At 39.0% G+C, this 21,600-nt stretch overlaps 1 protein-coding gene across 2 annotated transcripts in view; it reads right to left on the bottom strand.

The window, feature by feature from the left end:
• Positions 1-21,600, bottom strand: part of PDGFD (platelet derived growth factor D) — a 229,464-nt gene that overhangs the window by 58,608 nt on the left and 149,256 nt on the right. The window contains exons 2-3 of one of the 2 annotated variants that reach the window (XM_068555800.1): positions 16,289-16,475; positions 13,018-13,198 (exon numbers count right to left, since the gene is read on the bottom strand). In XM_068555800.1, the coding sequence (XP_068411901.1) occupies positions 13,018-13,198; positions 16,289-16,475 (368 nt within the window). Of the gene's footprint in view, positions 1-13,017; positions 13,199-16,288; positions 16,494-21,600 lie in introns of both variants that reach the window. The other variant, XM_068555799.1, reaches the window with a different exon arrangement.

Below are 21,600 nucleotides of genomic sequence, written 5' to 3'. Positions count from 1 at the left end.
ATCACTTTTACATGCAAATAACTTGGGATGAGTAAGGCTTTAAAGCTGTCATCAGTCAGCTTTTTTGTTCCCTCTTCTTGGATTGAATGATTCCCTACCTTTTCCTTGGGTCAGCTACTGCTTCCTCTGTGACTCATTTCCTGACCATCTTCTCTTTCCCTCAGACACAATTACTTTCTCTCTTATCCCCTCCCACAACCTCTCAGTTTGTGTTTCTGTTATCTCTGATCACAGCAGGTCTGCTTAACTTTACTGTCTTGAGGGCAGGTTTCCCATCTTATTTGTTTCCCCAGGAATTGGAACTTGACATAGAGATGGAGATCCACAAAAATACACGTAGAATGAATGAGAGACTGAATTCATTAGAGAATTAATTTACAGCTTGGTCTTCATGAAAGATCTACTAGCCATTTTGATTTGTGAGGAAAAAAACATTTGGGCAGAGGTGGGGTGAGGTGGGGTGGATTAGGGTTTTAGAAGATTCCAAAAGGAAACTGGAGACACAAAAACTTAGATCTGCTTTGCCATTCTGCCCACAACGGGACTTAGAAACATCATTTTATTTTCATATTGATAAATAGCATATGTTTTTGTTATGCAAGGGGAGTTCTTACAAAAGGCACAGAAGAAAACAGATTATTGATAGTTGTGTATTCTAACTAATTGTACCATTAAATCAAAATGAGGTAGTGGTCTGAAATTTTAATTTAGAGCTCTGCCTTTATAACTGATTTTTCTTTAGGACTGATTTCTTGGTTAAGATTTTGTATTCATATTTCTATTCTTTAATGATTTAAAAAAACCCTTCCCTATCTAGGCTATCCTCCACGCCTAAAAGAAATGTTTCTATTTCAAATCCATATTTCTTTATCTGTTATAGAGATATTTATTGCAGAGATTAAAATACTGGGGGGGGGTGGTTAGTGTCTTTTTCTCTTTGTAAAAATAGCTGATTTTAGCACTTCAGAAAAAAAAAAAAAATGCCAGAAGATGACATTGAGTATTCATAGCTTGAACAACTATATACTTGAGAGACCTGGCTTGCCTTTGAGCCAAAGGGGCTATTTGCACAGTATTTTGTAGATGAGGAATGAATGTCTTTCTATAGGAGTGACATCAAGGAACTTTTAAAATACAAATACACTGGTAAAATTAGAATCTTCATATTAAATGTATAGTTCAAGATATTTTCATGAATAGTTCAAACGGGATGAAGAGAGTATACATCTAATGTAGCATAGCAGAATAGAGGTATTAAGAGGTTTTGCCTTGCTCTCCCCCCAGATCTGCCTAAATCTGTGGGTTTGGCTGGGAATCGTAATCATACTGCATAACTGTTCCTAGGCCTGACCTTACTCCAAGTCCATAGATCTCCCTAGTGTTCATCTGGTTCCAACATGCTAGAGACCCATTGTTGTGTCTCCCCAAAATTGGTATGTTGCAACTTAATCCTCAATGTGATAGCTTTAGGAAGTGGGCCCTTGGGAGGTGATTGGGTCATGAAGGTGGAGATCTCATGAATGGGATTAGTGTTCTCATAAAAGAGGCCCCAGGGAGTTCCCTGGCCCCTTTTGCAATGTGAGGTTATCGCAAAAAGAGGGCTGTCTCTGAACCAGAAAGCAGGCCCTCACCAGACAATGGGTCTGCTGGTGCCATGAACTTAGACTTCCCAGCCTCCGAAACTGTGAAAAATAAATTTCTGTTGTTTATAAGCCCCCCAGGCTACAGTATTCTGTTACGGCAGCCCAGATGAACTAAGACACAAAATCTCTTAAAGGACCTGGAATGTACCTAACTTGATTCTAATTCTCCACAGACATTTAGATGGTAACAGTAATAATAATAGTTCCATCTGTTGTGTATAGTATATTTATCAAACCCATATATTTTAAAGGTGATCCTCAAGCAACTTTATGATGCAGGTGGATCCTTCCCATTTTACAAATGAAGAAAGACCAGCTTGGTCAGTTTAAATCATATGTCCTAAGTCTCATAGACAATACAGTGATTTGAATTTGAGTGTTTCTGAGTCATATATCCTTTATCCTGTACAGAAAATCTCAAAACAAATAAACAAACAAACAAATAGCTCTGGAGTATCTTAAAAACCTGGAAAGCTCCTGGGGCCTCAGCAAAGACCCTTGGAGTGACAGACATCAGGACCTCAAAGACCTTTGTACAATTAACAAGAAAACTTGAGTCTTTCAAGGCTGCCGACATGCTTCATGAGGAAGGGCAGCTCAGCAGCTGCATCAATAGAGGATCTGAACCATGTTTGCTATGATGTCACTATTACACAGTCTGATGTAAGAACTGCTGAGGTCAGGCTGTTACTGACACAATTACATGCTCCTTGAGATTAAAATGTAGTGGAGGCAGAGTTTACAATCAGGATGCCTGGTTCCAATCCACAGTTTTCCTGACATTTGACCCTGACAGTGGCCCCCACTCCTCCACTCTCACCCCCACCCCTTCCAATGCCCAGTGACTAAAGCAACTGAGGGCCATTGGTATGTTGATATGACTGTAACATTAGAGTGAGAGGGAGAAAGTCTTTCTGGTCCTAAGTCTGGAAAAACATAGTCAATGGTCTCTTTATACATCACTGGGGATTGCTTTTATATATTGCTTTTACTCCAAACTGTCAGATGCCTCACAGGTACTCAATGAATACTTACTTGTTGGTTCAGCTCAGTTAAACATGTTAAGACCTACTTAGTACACAATGCCCTGTGATAGACCTGTAGGAATAAGGCACTCCCGACCCTCATGGAGCTTTCACTCTAATGGAGACAGTGAGACCTGTAAATAGGTTTCCATGGGTTAAAAAATGGCTGGAAAGAATGGTCCAAAATATTCACAGTGGTTGTAGTTGAATGATGGGAACTATGGGTGGTTTTATTTTTTCTTTTTTACTTTTCTATGTATTCTCAAAAATGTCTGGTATATGTATACATTACTTTTTCTTTGAAAAAAAAAAAAGGCGATAAAGAATAGCAATGTGGGTGCCTAACAAAGGGAAAGAGCATTTGTGCTTGAGGAGCTAAGAACAAGTGGTATATTTGACATGAGTATGTCTTTGACAGAGAGAGGAGGGCTCTTGAGGAAATATACATCCAAAAGTTAACTGTCAGATATAAGAGGGGTAAAATCATGAAGTAGTTGGGCCATCAGGGCATAATGCTGTTGGCCTGGACTGAACAATCTGTGGAGGGAGATGGGAGAACTGACAGCTAGAATGTTAGTCGGATCAGAACATGGAAGGCTCTCAGTATCCGAGTGAGGCATCTACACATTACTCCACAGGAAACTGAAAATCATTCACAAGTTTTCAGCTGGAAAATGATTTGATTACAGCTCTACTTCAGCTGGCAACCATGTGCAGGAGAGACTAAAAGTAGGGAGACGGGAGATAGGAGACCAATCAGGAAGTGGTTAGCAGGGCCCAGCCAAGAAGCAACCTGATTATTTATTCATGTATCTCTCTTTTTCCATGCCTTTCCAATCTCTCTTTTTAATTTTTTTTTTTTTTCCTGTCTGGCTCCTATTTTCGATTTCGAAATAAGGGAAGAGTCACTTTGACTATGTAGCTCAATTTTCTCACAGGTGAAAGAAGCAATGTTGAATGGAGGTCAGCCTTAATCTGTCACGCTCCCACTGATAAAGGGAACGTTAGGGACAGTTATTTTCAAGGCTAGATGAGTCCTGTCTGTATGATTGATTTCTCATTCCTTCATTCACCTGGGAGAGAAGACTGGAGTTTCCCCAAAGTTCCAGGGATCTTCAATTTCCCAGTCAGAATGGCTGATCCTTATGTAGATGGAGTGGGTCACCCTAGCTCTCCTTAGGACCAGAGGTGGGTAGTATTGACTCCCCAAAGACTGTAACCAAAGATGACTGACTGAAAAAAGCATAAAAATCACTGTGGTCTTGGACCCTTCAGGGGCACAAAGATCTTTGTTTGCTCTTCTGGAGGAGAAACCCTTTTTTCCATATTCCTGCCTCAGCCCTCAGATATGGAGATATCAACAGACATTTTTTTCCCTTCATGAATTTCTTCCCTTCATCACTTCTTCCATCTTCTCTCCCTTCCTCATCCCCATCCCCTTTCCCCATGTCTCTCTTGGGTTGCCTGCTTCTGACACCAACCATTGGGAAGGGTCTCAGCTCTTCCCCACTCCCTGGGTCCATCTGCTAAGCACAGCTGGGATTGGAGTCGGCCATCCTGTCCTCAACAGCTCTCCCGCCTGTTTGTGACTATTTGTTACCTTCTATGCAGTGGGAGGGGCATGTAAGTGTATCCCCTAGACCCCTTGAAAAGAATCCTTTGTTCTGAATTTGCATCACAGTACTGGCACAACCATACTTTGGATTTGGGTCCCAGCCAAATTCTCTACTCTAGTTTTACAAGAAAGTCCTGAGATTTGGCATTTCATGGACCACTCTTAATAAAGTTGCTACTTTGATCATCTTTTGGCTTCTTGTATCTCTTTCCTACTGGCAAGAATAAAGAAAGGATAGTAAGTGGTTAGCACCCTCAACCTGCAACACTTTGGATTAATTCATCGGAATATTCTGAAATGCCTTGCTTTTCTGACTTTGTGCCTTTGTTTAGGCAACATTCCCTTCTCGGGGTGCTATTCCCTCCATGACCCAGTCCAGTGAATGGTAGTGGAATATGCCACCCCAAAATATGCCACTTTCGCATAAGAATTATTTTGAGCTGAAGGCAATTGAAAAGAAGCAGGCTCAGGAAAAGTTCTCTGTCCTCCCGCTACATGCCCAGAAGCACATAAATTTGCAAAGGTTGTCCCCCATCCCCTCACCAGAGACAACTCTGAACCCTTATCAGCCTAGAGAGGCACCAGAGGAATCCACATAACAAACTTTACTCACTAGTCCTTCGCTTCCATTTATTCTCCCATATATTTACCTTCCCACAATTTGCTGCCCTAGAAACTTAAAAGTCCTTTTCCTTTGTCTTGTCACTTCTCTAAAAATGTGTTCTCCTTTGGTTAGAACGTTATATAAGCCCAAGTTCCAACCACCACTCTGAGCTACTCGTCACTGAGTGCTCCCGTGTGTATGACATGCATGTGTTAATGATCTGGGTGCTTTTCTCTCCTTAACCTGTTTTTTGCCGGTCTAATCTGCAGAGTTCAAGACAGAACCTAGGAGGGTAGAGGAAAAAAATACTTTTTTATCTTTCCTTACACCAGCAAGCCCCATCTTTGTGAGGAACACTGCATCCCTTATGTGTTCCTCCTCCTTGTGTGCTCAGAATATTCCATGCACATTTCATCACTGCAATTCACAGTGCTTTATAATTGTGTGCCTTTCTCCCTCACAGGAATATCATTTTCTTTTTATTATCTACAGTAAGTTCTCAGAAGTATCTGTTGAATTTATAAGTGAACATTAGGCAGAGATATTTTTTACTGAGGTTCACTTCTTCATAGCTTTTTAAGAAAGAAATACTGCTCTGATTTAGGCATATCTTTAATACGCAAGCCACTTTCTAATATAGTCGAATAGCTTTTTCCTTCTTCATCTTTCTCACTTCTTTCATCTACCAAAATATTAGTACATCAAAAAGCACAGTTATAGAGAGCAAGTGGTATGTGTATAAAGAGGCCCAGTTATTTAATATCACTGCGTCTTTCTGGTTTTCAAGGATAAAAGTTTACTTGTGGCAAGTCCATATAATGTAATACAAGATAAACAGGATACTGGACTGTCCAAGTGCCATTAAACAGCATCCCTCTCAAAGTTGGAAACGTGTTTACTCAGCACCTGGGGAGTCATCTGCTCATGTGATTAGCACATGGGTTTTATGAGGAAAATTAATTACAGTAGTAAAGTACTATTTCAAACATTGCTTATGTTGGAAAGGATTAGCCAACATGGAAGAAAACATTCCCAAAGTCAGAGAACATGCAGAGGCAATATGTGTGGGGTTCTTAACTGCATCTAAGGGACATCACAGATGAGATTCAGGGGGTTTCCCTGGGATTTTATGCAAAAATTTAGATATATTTATTTTTCTTTGGAGAGGGTCCACAGCTTTCGTATCTCATTGGATAACACATGTGTGAGCTCTGTGACCACAGACAAACTCACAACCTGTGTTCACTGTTTCATTGGTAAAGTTACTCAACCTGAGTCCGCTGCCTCACTTATAAAATAAGAGGGTTGGCCTAGGCACTGGATCTCTTAAGATTCTATATTTTGCTTACAACCAGTCTTCAGGCAAAATACATGGTTTAATAGCAGCAGATTGATTATTTACAATATGCTGTGTGCTGAATTAAACACTTCACATACATTGCCCCATATATTTAATCCTCACAATAACCCAAAGGGTTAATGCTATTATTTATGACTATTATTATTTTATAATATATTTGTCATCATCCTCATCATCAGGACTGTGCCTACCGAATTGTAAGTTCTATGAGGGCAGGAACCTTGTCTCATTTTGTTTACTACTCTATATCCAGTATTTATCAAAGTGCACGAAACATAATAGGTGTCCAATAAAAAGTCTGTTGAATAATGCATTAAAATGAATACATAACTAGCAAAAATGCCCTGAATTCCACAGGGGAACATATTATCATGGGATTTCATTCCACCTCACTTTCTTGTCTCCTCCTGCTCCCTTAATCCTATTTTTACCTACCTTCTCCTCTTCCGCTCCCCGCCCCCACCTGCAAGAGCCCACTTCCCCTTTATTCTCCTCAACCCCTATCATTTGCTTCTGGACCTAGCCATATTCTTTGTCAAATTATTCTTTGCTCTAGGACTCTATTACATTTTCCTCTTTACTCTCTCAAGAACTCTATCAAAGTTCTCATTATGTATTCAGGTTTTAGGAAGGTAATCTGATGAAAATAACTGATTCACTTAACCTTCCCAATGAGACTCCTCGTTCATCAAAATGATCTCTGTAATTGGTGAAATTTTAGAACATTTGTAAAGTTTTAAATAAGAACACTTATCTAGCCTTGCCTATAAAATTCTGCAATAATGAGACTCTGGCGTTAAGAATGAATGCTTCAACCAATATCCATTGATGCTCCTGGGCTTGCCAACTTGGCAGTCTACTGCCATGACATTTACTTAGGGCTTTTGGAGCATGCATATGCTATCCTCCTGTCTGACCTGGACCATGCCCCTTGTTTTCTTTCTGCCCCACACTTTGTTTGTTATCTTGTTGATACTTTCTTAGTATCTGCCCCTAGCTCACCCTCTGGTTTTAGCTACCTTACCTGGTCTAAGTACTGAAAGATTTGAGAAACATCCAAAATAGATGGGCTGAGATGAGGATAAGAAAACTTCTTTCTCATGCTTAGCTGAGAGAGCAATGAGCTACTGTTCTACTTCCCTCTCTTATGTTTGCCTCCTTCCAGTAGCCTGAATCCCAAGACACCAAAAGAATCATTATTGTCAAAGATGTCTTCTCTTTTCTGTTTCAGGGCTTAGCATTTGCTGTTCTTTTTCTTAAAGCACTTCTCCCATAGCTTCCCATGGTGTTTCCTGCTCCTTTTTTGGGTATCAATTCAAATTTTACACCTACAGATCTTTCTTGACTCTGATTGGAGTGGATCCTTTTCCAATCACTCTCCGTCACACTGTTCTCTTTTATCTTCTTTCTAGCTTTTATTGAACTTCAAAAAGTTTATGTTTGTATGTATGTACTTATTTCCCTATTTACTTAAATGTTTATTGTTTGTTTCCTTCTGCTACCATATGAGATCCTGAGGACAGAGATCTGCCTATCCTCCTCACAGCTGTATCTCTAGGACCCTAGACTGAGCTTGGTCTAGCACACAGTAGGCATTTAATAAATAATACTGCAGCTCTCATATCACCAAACCTCCAGAAGGATATACCAAAATGTAGAAGCTGAGGTAAACAGAATCTGCTATGTGATTACCACCCTCACCTTGACTATCCTTGGCTCTATATACAGTCCTGGCTGAAGTGGTCAGAATACCCATGGATATTCAAAACCTTCAACAATTTTTATCTGACTATGCAAATAAAGATGGAATTTCCACATTTTGTAGAGAAAGTGAATGAGGTCCTTTACTCTCTAGCTTTGTTTGAAAATTAGTTTAGGGGAATAATAATGAATTGTCCACCATTATTTTGTTTTTGTTTCACCAACTGGTAAGTTTTAGGTGAGCAAAATTAGAATCTGTGAAAGTTGTTATAACTGAGAATCTTATTTATTAACTCACTGGTTTTATTCCTCCTTTTTCTTTGCATCCTCATCATCTTTTCCATCCTCTTCCCTTTCTTCCTCTATTTAAAAAAATTATTTATAATGCAAAGCCATGATTCATGTGGCGTTTTAATCTCAATGGCAATCTTAACTGTGCCACTTGAAGTTAATTCAAACTGCAGAGATACACAGTTAAAAAATTGGTGATAAATTTGCTTTTTTATTTTAGAAAGTGTTTAGAATGGGTATTAGTAAATTCAACTTATGAAATAAACTAGAGTTTGTTAATAAAACAAAACAGTTTTGGAATAGCTTTCAAATAATTTAATTTTTTATTTTAATACAATATTGTAAATCATTTATCAATATATTTCAATTAAAAATTTATAAATAATTTTTGAATTTTTGAATTAAAAAATGTACTTTCCATTAAACACACACACAAATAAAAGGCTTTTTAAATATTTGTCACAATATACAATAAAATGCTTCTACCTTGGATGAAGGAGGTGAATTATGGTCAGACGTGTGTGTATATGTGTATGCACACACACACTGACAGCTGGGCTGTTTGTACAGGACTGCCAAGTTCATTTATCACCTGATGATATATTAATTATTATGCCAGTGATAATGATAACAATAAGAGCAGCAGATATTTGAGTAATTTACTAAGTTCCAGGCAGGGTGGCTTACAAAAGTTATCTAATTTAATCCTACAACTAGTTAAGTGTGTGTCAGGCAGTGTTATCACCATCTTACAGATGAGAAAACTGAGCCTTTAGCCAGTGAGCAGCAGAGCTGAAATTCATATACCTATGCTTGCTGACTTCTTTGCACACCATCCATTGGGAGCCTTGTAATTGGACACCTTTCCAATAAACTACTTAATGGTCTTCCAAAAAAGATTCCTAACAATCCAATCCATCCATTCATTCCCCAATAAACTAGATTTGAGATGGGAGAGCTTAATTTATTTAGACAAACACATCTTGATAACAGTTTGATAACATTATCCATTCTGCTTCATTATGCCCTCTGATGGTATCTATCCTCCTCAGCTGAGTGAAATTAGGAAAGAAAGCTGAGTAGGAGAGCAAAAAATTGAAATATGAAATTGAATCATATTTTCTCAGGAAGAGTCAATTCAACAAACACACTGTCTAGCCATGTATAAGGCACTGTGTGGAATACACACAGGATGTTTGTCCTACCCTCAAATAGTTCATTACCATTTACCTAGAGGGAATACATACATATATATATATATATATATATATATATATATATATACATGCACACACACACAATTTGTGATGGTAAAGGTAGGATCATTATCACCATTCTTTATTGAGCACTTCCACTATATCCTACATGCTATGATAAGTATTTGCTATTAATTTAAAATCTCACACCAACTCCAATTATTATCCCCATTTTATGGATGTAAAACCAAAAGGTAAGAGACCCATTCTGTATCACACCATTACTAAACTGGGGAAATTTCCTTTGATCCAAAGTGTGCTTTACAGCAAAGCTCTGGTCCGCTATGGCTGTGCTGCCTTGCCCTAGGAAAGACTGTGATAGATGCTGTAAAAAAAGTTAGACAATTGAATTCCAAGCACACCAAACAAAATTGTAATATAAGAATAATTGCTAACCAAAAATAAGTGATCAGGATGTTAACCATTAGTCAGTCTCCCACACTTTGCTGGAGTGAAAAATTGACTAAAAATGTACACTAGACTTGGTATTCCAAAAATGTCATAAGCATGAACCATGTAGATGTGATTCCAGTGTAGTGGGCTCTTATGGTCCTGGGCACCTATAACTTACAGCCTCAGGGGAGGCCCTTGTACAACTGGAGAGTCACTAAGGTAGGAAGAAGAGAAATGTTTGATGGAAGGCTGAGAGATAGAAAGGTAGAGATGAGAAGGGAGGTGGTCTTTACCTATCCAAATAGCTACTTGCCATTTTCTAAGAGCACTGTGATTGCTCGGGAACTATTGTTCAAATTTCCCCAGCACCTGCCATTCCTGAAAGGAGGGATTGCAAAACAGCTGCCTCCAAACTCTACAGGCTTTGTGGGCCTGTACAACATTTTAAAAATCATTATTTAAATACACTTGAAGAAGGCTTGCCGTTTTTTCCAGTTTTATGAGATATAATTGACATATGGCACTGTATAAGGTGTACAGCATAATGATTTGACTGACATACATCGGGGTTTGCCATTTTTAATCCCACTGTCTCCCTCTAATTTTATATCTGGCTTACTATGAATTTTAAGTCTGGGCTCTGTAGCATTTGAGTTCATAATCTCTGCTTTAAAGTTTCTCCGAGAAAAATTTAAACATGAATAAAACGACCTTTCCAAAACATTGGTCAAGGCATAAATGATCCCTGTTGAACAAGAATCAAATGCAAGAGTTTATCAAAAAGCCACACAGATCTAGAGTTTATATACACCTGAAGGTTAAGCTCACTCTACCTTTTGGAATTCAGCCACCAAAGCACTTTGGCCCTAATTGATCATATTTAGTGCCAGAAGCCAATTAGGAGCGGAAAGAGAGCCTGGAGCTATTTTCAATGAATGCAGACCAAGAGACTGTATAACAAAAAACTTATGACTACCATCATTTCTAAAAACACAACTGAATGTACTGGTGGAGGTGAATAAGTAAGTGAGTGGAGTCATGCCGAACAGTTTACATCCATACTACAAAGGCTGTCCGATATTCCACTTAACATTGGCTAGGAAATGAGTGATGAACCTGTACTGTAACCCAAAGCACCTCAAGCAAAAATATTAATTCTTCCCTAAATCCACACCTGCACTGCCTTTTTCTACAAAAAGGAGTTATTTTGCCTTAAAGATATGGTGTTAGAGTTAAGGTGTTTCTAACTGATTTATGGACCATTTAACTTAGTCATAACCAAAGCTTCACAAAAAGTATACACATGGGGCTTCCCTGGTGGCGCAGTGGTTGAGAGTCTGCCTGCCAATGCAGGGGACACGGGTTCGAGCCCTGGTCTGGGAAGATCCCACATGCCGCGGAGCGACTGGGCCTGTGAGCCACAACTACTGAGCCTGCGCATCTGGAGCCTGTGCTCCGCAACACGAGAGGCCGCGGCGGTGAGAGGCCCGCGCACCGCGATGAAGAGTGGCCCCTGCTCTCTGCAACTAGAGAAAGCCCTCGCACAGAAACGAAGACCCAACACAGCCAAAAATAAATAAATTAATTAATTAATTATTTTAAAAAAAGTACACACATGAGCACTAACAGGCCTTGATATGTTAAGGGAAAAAAAGATCCTTCACTAAGCCATTCTGACACAGCACCATTCCAACATGCTGAGCCTGCTTTGTCCATGAACAATTGAGAACAGATGCATCACTGAACACATTAAAAGCAAAGACATGTAGAAACCAAAGGTTCACACTTCCACTTCAATGCTGAGCAGCACTGCGTGAGTGTGCAATAATGTATATCATGCTTGATGGATTATTTTCAAATTAAAACTGGAACCAGTATCACCACATGCTATTTTTTCATTTATAGTATTCTGATGTAGAATTCACTTTGTGTTTAACCACTCATCAAAACGCAAAAAAAAAAAAAAAAGAAACCACATTAGATTAAAAAAACCAAGATTTTTCCTACTCTAAATTTAACTCATAAGAGGAAAAAAAAAAACCCCAAATTGACTCCATTTGTAGTACTGTGTTCTGTTTCGGCATCCACACTTTGAAAAGGGATAGCAATAAACTGAATGAGAGTTAAAAGACGTGGCCAGGAGAGCAAAAGGCAATATGCTATGAACAACTGAAGGATTCAGGGATATTTAATGTATCCTAAACGTAATGTATAGGCAAAATTATCCCCAATATCCCCCTGGGCTTCATCTGTAACACCCAGTACTTCTGTCTTATTATCATTCTCAGTTGTTACGGCTTCTAATTGTCATTTCCACCAGGCTCTCAGCTCCAGGAGGTTCAAGAACCCTGTCTTCTTGCATGCCTTTGTACCTACTACACCTATCAGAATATCTGTCAATAAGAAGGAACTTTATATTGTTCTACTAATGAATGACTGAGTAAAGAAGACCCATGACCATCTGTGACCCAACAACTAGACTTAACTACAAGGTAGATTATGCCACAATATGAGGTTGAAGATTTTCTGATAGTTAGAACCATATAAAGTTGGAAATGGCTGCTGAGGTGTTTAAGTAGAGGTGAGACCACAAATAAGCATGGGTGTAGTAAACAAAAATCAAACCTTGGGTCCTGAATTATACCTTCCAATTTTTAAGATACTTGCTAACCCTGAGGCTCTATGATTATAACATAGGCCCTTCCCAAATTTGAGTCATAATTTAAACTAAAATCATTGGGACTCTTCTGTGATTAGAATTACATAGACAATTTTTCAAACCAAGAGGTTCAATTCTCACTTACCTTCTATTTGGCTGTACATTTACTTTGCTCCAGTTGAATCAAAGGCAATATGGTATATGCTTTACTATAAACTATTTTACTTTTTCTATTCACTATGCTTTCTTTCAAAATGCATGGGCCCAAGCATTGACTTAACAGAGCTAAAATGGCATTTCTCACTAAAGAAGGCTTTACCATTTTGGTCACAAGGCAGGGACAAAGCATACCATAGACAATTAACACAGTTCATTCACTCTCACACCACTGAATTTAATCACAGAAAACGATCTCTATACTTCATGTACCCAGTGTCTGCTTTTAATCATAGGGTGGTTAAGCTACTTACCACAACAGAATAATAAATCTTGAATCCAGGTTTAGCCACAAAGTAGTCATCAGACTTGAATGTTATTTTAATCTGGTTTGTTCTTGATGTTATCCTTGGAGGAACTTCCTTGTGTCCACACCATCGTCCTCTAATAACGGTGCTGGTTTCAGATATATCTTCAACTTCCACAAAATCATACCTAGTACCAATTTGACATAAACTTTGATTAAACTAGACTTTGAAATTCATACTTTCACTGAGAAATTGAAACTAACGTATGTGATTTCTCGTGACCTATCATCTGAAATGAAAATTATAACCTACAGATATTTTAGACGGAAAACTAGCTTTTGGATTAGGTTTCTCAAATTCAAACTTCAACAATCTATTCCGAGGAAACACCCTTACACAGTTTTAGCCATAACTCTTCCTAAATCATCAAAAATCAAAATGGGCTACTTTCTGAGCATCTGGCTCATAACGTTTTCCTGGAAAAACTAACAAGTATAATCTACTGTCATACTTTAGGAGATGTAGCTCTAATTATATACCCAAATATTTACTATATCAAGTTTTTAAACAAATTCCCACTTTGAATTAATTTACCACATCCAGTGTTTCCTTAAGAAAGGAAATGATCTATACCTATACAGCACATAAAATCAGCACTCTCACTGTAGAAAATAAATGGTAAAATAAAATAAAAGACTATTTTCTCTTTTTGGAAACTGTCTTTTGGAAGGATCATATCATAAACTATGACATTTATCATAATGGAAACACATGACTTTGAGGAGGGATGTGCGCTAGCCAATATTGGAAATATCTGGGCTATGTGTGAATGAGGGTAAGACCATGGGTTCACCACTGGCACTAGTCAGAGAAACACAGAATCCCAGGATTGAAGAAGACAGGAGAGGCGTTTCAGATATTCCACAGAGTCGTCTGAATCCTCAAAGTCCCTCCACAGCACCTCACTTTTTCATCACATAATAGGACATCGTCAGTGACCAAGCTGACATCTTCTAGGGATCATTTATATTCTATTTTCAGACACCCAAGGTCTTAAAACATTCTGCTTGAGAGCCGAACTCTGTGCCTTTCAGTTCCGGGCATCCGTGTCTCACTCCTCCAATCTACCTCTCCTCAAATGACTTCAGATGCTAAAGTCACAATGCAAACGAGCACTCAGGGTGAGCCTTCAAGGTGAACAGTGGCAGAAGTCTCATATCTATTTTATATTTTCCTGTCACGATTGCCAAAAGGAATCAGCATGAGAACCATCACGTCTGAATATGAAGAAAATCCAATACAACTTTACTGGTCTTACCCACGCACCTCAGAGCTCTTATTGGATCAGGCAGGGTGATCTAAGGAGGAGGCGAGCATAATAAAATGGTTACTAAATTTCATTGACAGTGATTTGTGAGGCCTCTATGTCCTTTGCCTCAGTTTCCTAATGAGCAAAATAAGAAGGTTTATGTAATTCTACCAGCTGAATATCTCTTGGGTGCTACGTAAATTAACTATTTAATATACGGTGTTGAAAAGTGAAAAGCACTAAGAAAGAATCGCTATTCCGGCAATAAAATATTACAATGTAAACACCAAGGAGGTTTGGAACAGATGGGAGGAAATCAATTGCATTTCATTTTATATACAATATATGTGAATCATATTTATGGCACAAAGCAAGAATATACTTGGAACTTTGTTAATAATGCAAGAGGTCACTTTTGTTTTTTAAAAAACACAACATCAGCACAATTTTTACTCTGGGTCTGAAGTCAAAAGAGCACCATTTTGGTTCAGGGAGGGTCCTGAGGCAGGTCTCTGATCTGCCTCTTTCCCTGCTTCCTCTCCCCTTTACCTCTTACTTCTCTACCTCCCTCCATAAATTTTTAGGAGCAACTTGATTTGATGAAGGGTCTGGAAAAGAAACCATCCTAACTTCCTCTCCTAGTTTTAAGGTCAGGATACCAAAAGGACTCAATCACTACCAGATCAAAATCCTGCTCTGCAGTGGAGACCAGTGTCTCTTCAATGACATCAGCTTTAATAATCTTTTTTTTTTTAAATAGCTTTATTGGAGTATAATTGCTTTACAATGTTGTGTTAGTTTCTGCTGTACAACAAAGTGAGTCAGCCATAAGTATACATATATCCCCATAATAGTGGCTTTTCATTTGTTTCCAAGGTCTTTTTTTTTTTTGAACACAGAAAATGAGTTCTCCCTTTCAAGGTTGAAAAGACACAAGGTCTCCTCAAGCTTATTCTCTTTGTAAATATTAACTGGCTCTTCCTGCATGTATTCATCTCTGCTTTCAGGCATACATTACCCTCTATGGTCCTAGAAAGTAACGGTCACTGCTGTTATTCTTGAAAAAACAGCAACATAATAAAAGCTGTCAGCACAATAGACATGCAATAAAGGACAGCCAAATTTGAAGTACCCAATTTTTATTATTCAAAGTAAAACCTGCTGAAAGAATTTAGCAGTTTAGTAGTAGTTCATTGGCAATGCAGAACAAGTTTGTGCAGTAAAGTACAGAAAGGAAAAAGAAAATCCTCTGCATCTTACACATGCTAATTAAGTGAATAAGATGCTGTGAGCGGACAATTCAGAGAACAACAGCCAGGGCTTTCTCTGATAAACATGCTAAGAAGGGAGAAGATTATCAGGCGCAGCTTTCATCTTCTGCTGACCCAGAAACTACAGGAAGAAACAGACCTCTAAGGAGCACACTGATCCTGGGAGGTTGCCTTCTCTTCCTTCTTACACATATCTGAGGCCTTAAAATTACGATTTCAGGTAAGGACCTGACAGGGTCCTTGCCATCATCATCTCCCAGTGCTGGGTCAGTTCCTGGAGCTCAGCAGGGGAATACACTCCTTAAGCCCTGGCAGGCTTGCACCAGAGCCATGTGACATGGCGCAGGTGACCCGGGATATTGGAGGCATCTACCTGCTCACAAAGGTTGTTCTAGGCCTGGCCAAGATAGGGGCCCCCAGATTCCCCCCTTCTCTGGGAGTCACACAGCCTGGCTCTGACAATTGCAGGAGTGAGTTTCTGTGAGTCATGCCAGGTTACCAGGCTTTCTGCAGAGGCAGTCTGCGCTCCAATTTATTTTGTCCATTAGGACTGACATAAAGGCTTTTTGAAAAAGAAGTCGAGTATCTCGGATAGGTCCGGAGGGCCCTAAAGAGAAGTCTGATGTGATGTTTTAAATCTGTCTTTTTTTTTCTACCTTGGAATTTTACCCTAAAATGGATTTTATTTCCCACTTACCTACAGATATCATTTTCCGCTTCCTCTAATCCAAACTGATTGTCAAAGGCTAGCTGTATCCTTGTTTTCTCCTGGGAATGGAGCCGCCAGGTCAGAAGCAGGTTCCTGGGGTAGCTGTTTGGGAAGCGGGGACTCTGCACATGGCCGTGTCCTGTCACCTGGATGGTTTCATCTCTTCGGTACAAGTCTGTGAGGTGATTGCTCTCTGTTAGTAGTCACAACTTGTAGAAATTAGTATGTTGCTCCAATTACAGGAAAGCAAAAAAAGAACAGTTTAAAACACATCACATTTCAAAGCACTTCTTGATTTTGTTTAAAAACATAAGGCCAAATGGCAGCCTTGTGGTTAAACAAACAACATCCATATTTTTTCTATTATCCCCTACCTCCCCAAATTCTTCATAAATCTAGACTTGATGCCTAATATTTTGTACTTTGGGAGCTCTCTGAACATCATTTTTGACAAGCAAAATTAATGACTATCTCAGAACTCAGGCTCATTTCAATTAGAATTAAAATTGAGCAAATAATTTCAAATAGTTCATCCTTCCTCTTTTCCATGTAATACAGCTGACCCTTGAGCAACACGGGTTTGAACTGTGTGGGTCCATGGATTTTTTTCAATAAATACATATATGTACTGTAAATGTATTTCCTCTTCCTTATGATTTTCTTAACAACATTTTCTTTTTTCTAGTTCACTTTATTGTAGAATACAGTATATAATACATATAACATACAAAATATGTGTTAATCAACTGTTTATTTAACAGTAAGGCTTCTGGTCAACAGTAAACTATTAGTAGTTAAGTTTTGGGAAAGTCAAAAGTTATATGTGGATTTTTGACTGTGTGGGGTATTGGCACCCCTAAACCTCACTTTGTTCAAGGGTCAACTGTACAAACAAACATTTTTTTTTTTCATTGACAATGTAACAGTATATCTTCAATGATTAGCCCAGGAGATACTCAATAAATATTGTTGAATGAATGAACAACTGAGTGAAAAACAAATTAAAAGAATCTAATGATGTTTAATGACCATTTATTTTATAATCAAATGACATTTTCCAGTTGTTTCTCCATCATAGAAATCATAGTTTTTTGGCCTTCGTTTTTGGTGACTTAAAATAGTTCCAGTTCTAATTCTATTTTCCATATGTTGTATAATAAAGAACTTGTCTGATCTTTGTCCTGGGTTCCTAAAAGGGAACTTCTAAACCCTTAAAATTTCCCAAGTGATGCAAGTGTCTTTGTTATTCATGGTAGGCCCCTGGGGCCATACCTGATTTTATGCTAATGAGGTGATTCTCTGTGGGCCCTTAAATAGTTTCAGGATGGGGACTGGCTATAACAGAAAGACCAATCATGTGGCTTTGAGCTCTGATATCAGCCTGACTTCCCAACCTCCCTGGAGGTAAGAGGCCTTGGAGCCCTAGCCTGTTGCCACCAATTCAATCAATCATGTCGACAGAATGAAACCCTTATAAAAACTCTCGTCACTGACTCTTGGGTAAGCTTCCTGGTCCGTGATACACACTGATGTGCTAGGAGGGTGACATGTCCTGAGGACATGAAGCTTCATGATTCGGACCTTCCCAGTCCTCACCCTACAAGTGTCTTTATTTGGCTGGTCCTGATTTGTACCCTTTATCGTAAAACTGTAATTGTAACTATAGTGCCTTCTTGAGCTCTATAAGTTGTCCTAGCAAATTATCAAACTCGAGGGGCTTATAGGCAACCCTGAATTTATAGCCAGTTGGTAAAGAGTATGGGTAACCTGGGTACCTCACAATTTTCAGCGGGTGACTGAATTACAGTCTTGTAGGGACTTGGCTCTTAAGCTATGAAATATGACGTGACTCCAGGTAGTTTGCTTCAGAATTGCACAGTACAGTGAACGCATTTTTCCTATCTCCCAATGTCCAGAGTTCTTTGCACTTGAGATTTTGACTTTTTAGGCCCCTCTGTAAGCAGAACTGCAGCCACAGTCTATTTATGTCCTCCTGCAAAGAGTTTACTCCGAAGCCTATAATTCAATGAGCTTAGTCAGGGAGGCCTAAATTGCTGGTGGAAACCACTGAAAGGTTGGGCTGCGGAGGGTGGTTGTTAAAGCTTCCAAAATAAGAGAAGGAGAGTGAACAAGGAATCAGAATGTGAAATGCAAAGGCTTCTCTCCCTTTTACAAATGTTCCGGTATGTATGAGAATTTCAACTTTTTTTTTTTTTTTTTTGGCTAATTCAGTGTTTAATGTGTTGTGCTTGCCCAGCTAGCCTTTGTGTGGGAGACAGTCTTAGGAAGAGCAAAGGTGGCTGGAGGAGCTGATGTCCCCACTTCCTGCATCTCGACTAGGAGATCAGAGCACTGGCTCTGCAGTCATGTCACCGTGCTCTGGTCCCAGAGCTAATGCTCTTAACTTCTGTGTAAGAGAAGGTAGTTTTCCTTCTTAGTCTGAAATTTGCTAGAGGCAATTTGAGATTCTTTGCTATCTGTAATCCACTTTGACTTCTGAATCCCATTGTTTATATATAATTTATAACTTCATGCCAAATTCAGGGCTACTCTTAGCAGAAGAGTTGTAATGAATTATAGATACAGAGAGCAACCTATCAGGTTAAACCTGAGATAGCTACCAAGTGTTATATACAAAGTCACATTCCTGAATGAAGGCATTTACTTTGGTGTTCCAATAGAAACTGACATTTATGGAGCAATAATTGTGTGCCAGGCATTCCAATAAGTTGTTTAAATTATTTCATTTAATCCTCACAACAACTCTATGCAATCAGTAATATCCCCACTTCACAAAGGAGGCTCAGAGAGTTTAAGAAACTTATGACCTCAGGGCACAAAGCAGGTGGTGAAATCAATATCTGACCCTAGACAGTCTATCTTCAGCACACACACTCTTAACCAGAACACTGTACTTGTTGTTAAACTATAAAAATATGAAATATGTCATTTTTCATAGAGAGGGAATAATTTTGATTTATGTTTATATGGCAAGAATATAAGTTCTTATTGTATATTTTAATACAGAAGGAGGTTCACATCCTCATAACTTTGAGTTATGCATTGGATGTTTTTTAAAAAGCAAATTAAAATGAAAGGGAAAAAGCCAAAATGTTTTGTCTATCCTGTCCCTAAACCTTTAAGCAAACTCAGCTCGCCCAACCAAGTATCCCGGGAGCTCATGAAATCACTGCAGGCACTATTACTTACTCTGGGATTCATCTAGAACAACTGTTGTTCTCAAAGTGTGGTCCCCAGACGAGCATCATCACCTGGGAGCTTGTTAGAAATGTAAATTACCAGGCCCCATCCCAGACCTACCGAAGCAGAAATGCTGGAGGTGGAGCCCAGCACTACTGTTTTAATAAGCCCTCCAGGTGATTCTGATGCTCCCAAAAGTATGAGAACCACTGACCATCTCATACCTTCTAGTCTTCTGCTTCTTATTCTTGATTTCCCTGGCTCCTTCACTGCCTTGCTTTGACTTCATACCTCACATCTGATTTTTCTTCTTACCTCCCTGACTGATGATCTATCTTGGATTCACTTTCCTGTCTTTGACCTTGAAACCTTCTCTGGGGCATCGTTTTTGATACACAATGACCTAGGGTAAGAGCTACGTACCTTAGTGTCTTTGACCCCTTATCTAACTTTCCCCATTTCATGGAATAGTCATTCCTGGTCCTAATAGATGCATTTGATAATCATCGTCACAAATTATGTGCAAGAAGAAATGAAATCACAATAATGGTAGTACTTTTATTTCTTCTTCTCAGATCATAATATTATCTGTGACAACATAAGATCCAAAGGGTAAATGCTGAGTTATTAGAAGTGTTAAAATATTTCATCAATGATTCCATAGAAACAAATAATGATATCTCTGCAGACTGTGCCACCTCACACAAATTCAGTGGACAGTGAACAGTACAGAAATACTCATTTGTCCCACTGTCTCCATAAGACATCCAGGAGCCAGCAGCATGACTGATAGTCACAAACCCAATGTACCGCAGCTAAAAGCCAAAAGCAAAGAATGGTCATTGCGTCAGGAAATGCCTAACTTGCAAAGGGATTTATTATAACATTTCATTTGTAAAATGGCTGTTTCATGATCATACCATACATCCTAGGAACAATGTTTGCCCAGAAATGTAGGTTGAGTGTTATATAAACCAAACAGTACCACTTCTGCTGTAAACAACCACAATGTGACCACTTAATTTTTGTGGGGTGCAATATAGTTTACAAGCATCCAATTTTGTAAGTCTATCGTAAATATAAGTTGACAAAAAGTAAATATCATTGCAGTAATTATCATTGCTTTCATTCTGCTTTTTTCTTTTAAATTTAATTTTTTTATATTACTTTAACAGGTAATGAAACCAACACACAGAAGTTAAAGTGATTTGCTGTAAGTCAAAAGAATGGAAGGGTGGTCTGTGGAAGAGTGGAGTCTTGAATTCAGCTCCATCATGTTCTAGATCTGGTGACTTTCCCCACTACAACAAAGAGCAGCATCAGACACACCATGTCATCTTTCTGGCTAATAGTTTAGGGGGCTGGGCTAACGTGACACTTAAGATTTTTTTCAGGTCTAAATGACATGACAACTCAACAATTTTCTTTCAAGAAGACAGAACTGCCAGTGGTTTGACTGTGACTAACAGACATGAGTGAGGCAATAATGAGACAAGGGAACCTGAAATCCAAAATCTTCAGCGGGCTAAACAGACACTTTTCCCATCTAACAATGGTAGTATATATAGTTGTATGCTGTCATTGCTGTCATCTAAAATACGGGTACAAATGGATATTTCTTTTTTTTTAATTTTGTTTTCTTTTTTTTAAATTTATGTATTTTTTGGCTGCGTTGGGTCTTTGTTGCCGCGTGTGGGCTTTCTCTAGTTGCAGCGAACAGGGGCTGTCTTCGTTGTGGTGCACAGGCTTCTCATTGCAGTGGCTTCTCTTGTTGCGGAGCACTGGCTCTAGGCACGTGGGCTTCAATAGTTGTGGCACGTGGGCTCAGTAGTTGTGGCTCACGGGCTCTAGAGCACAGGCTCAGTAGTTGCGGCACAAGGGCTTAATTGTTCCGTGGCATGTGGGATCTTCCCAGGCCAGGGCTCAAACCCGTGTCCCCTGCATTGGCAGGCAGATTCTTAACCACTGCACCACCAGCGAAGTCGCACAAATGGATATTTCAACAAGTTGTTCAAACATATATATGAAAAACTTTCTTATCAACTAGAAAAGTGCCCCTGGCACATAACTGGCCACTTAGCCTATCAATTTGTGCTGAA

Source organism: Eschrichtius robustus, chromosome 11 (genome assembly GCF_028021215.1).
Source record: "Eschrichtius robustus isolate mEscRob2 chromosome 11, mEscRob2.pri, whole genome shotgun sequence".
In the NCBI taxonomy this organism is placed as follows: domain Eukaryota; kingdom Metazoa; phylum Chordata; class Mammalia; order Artiodactyla; family Eschrichtiidae; genus Eschrichtius; species Eschrichtius robustus.
This window is presented reverse-complemented; position numbering and strand designations above follow the sequence as displayed.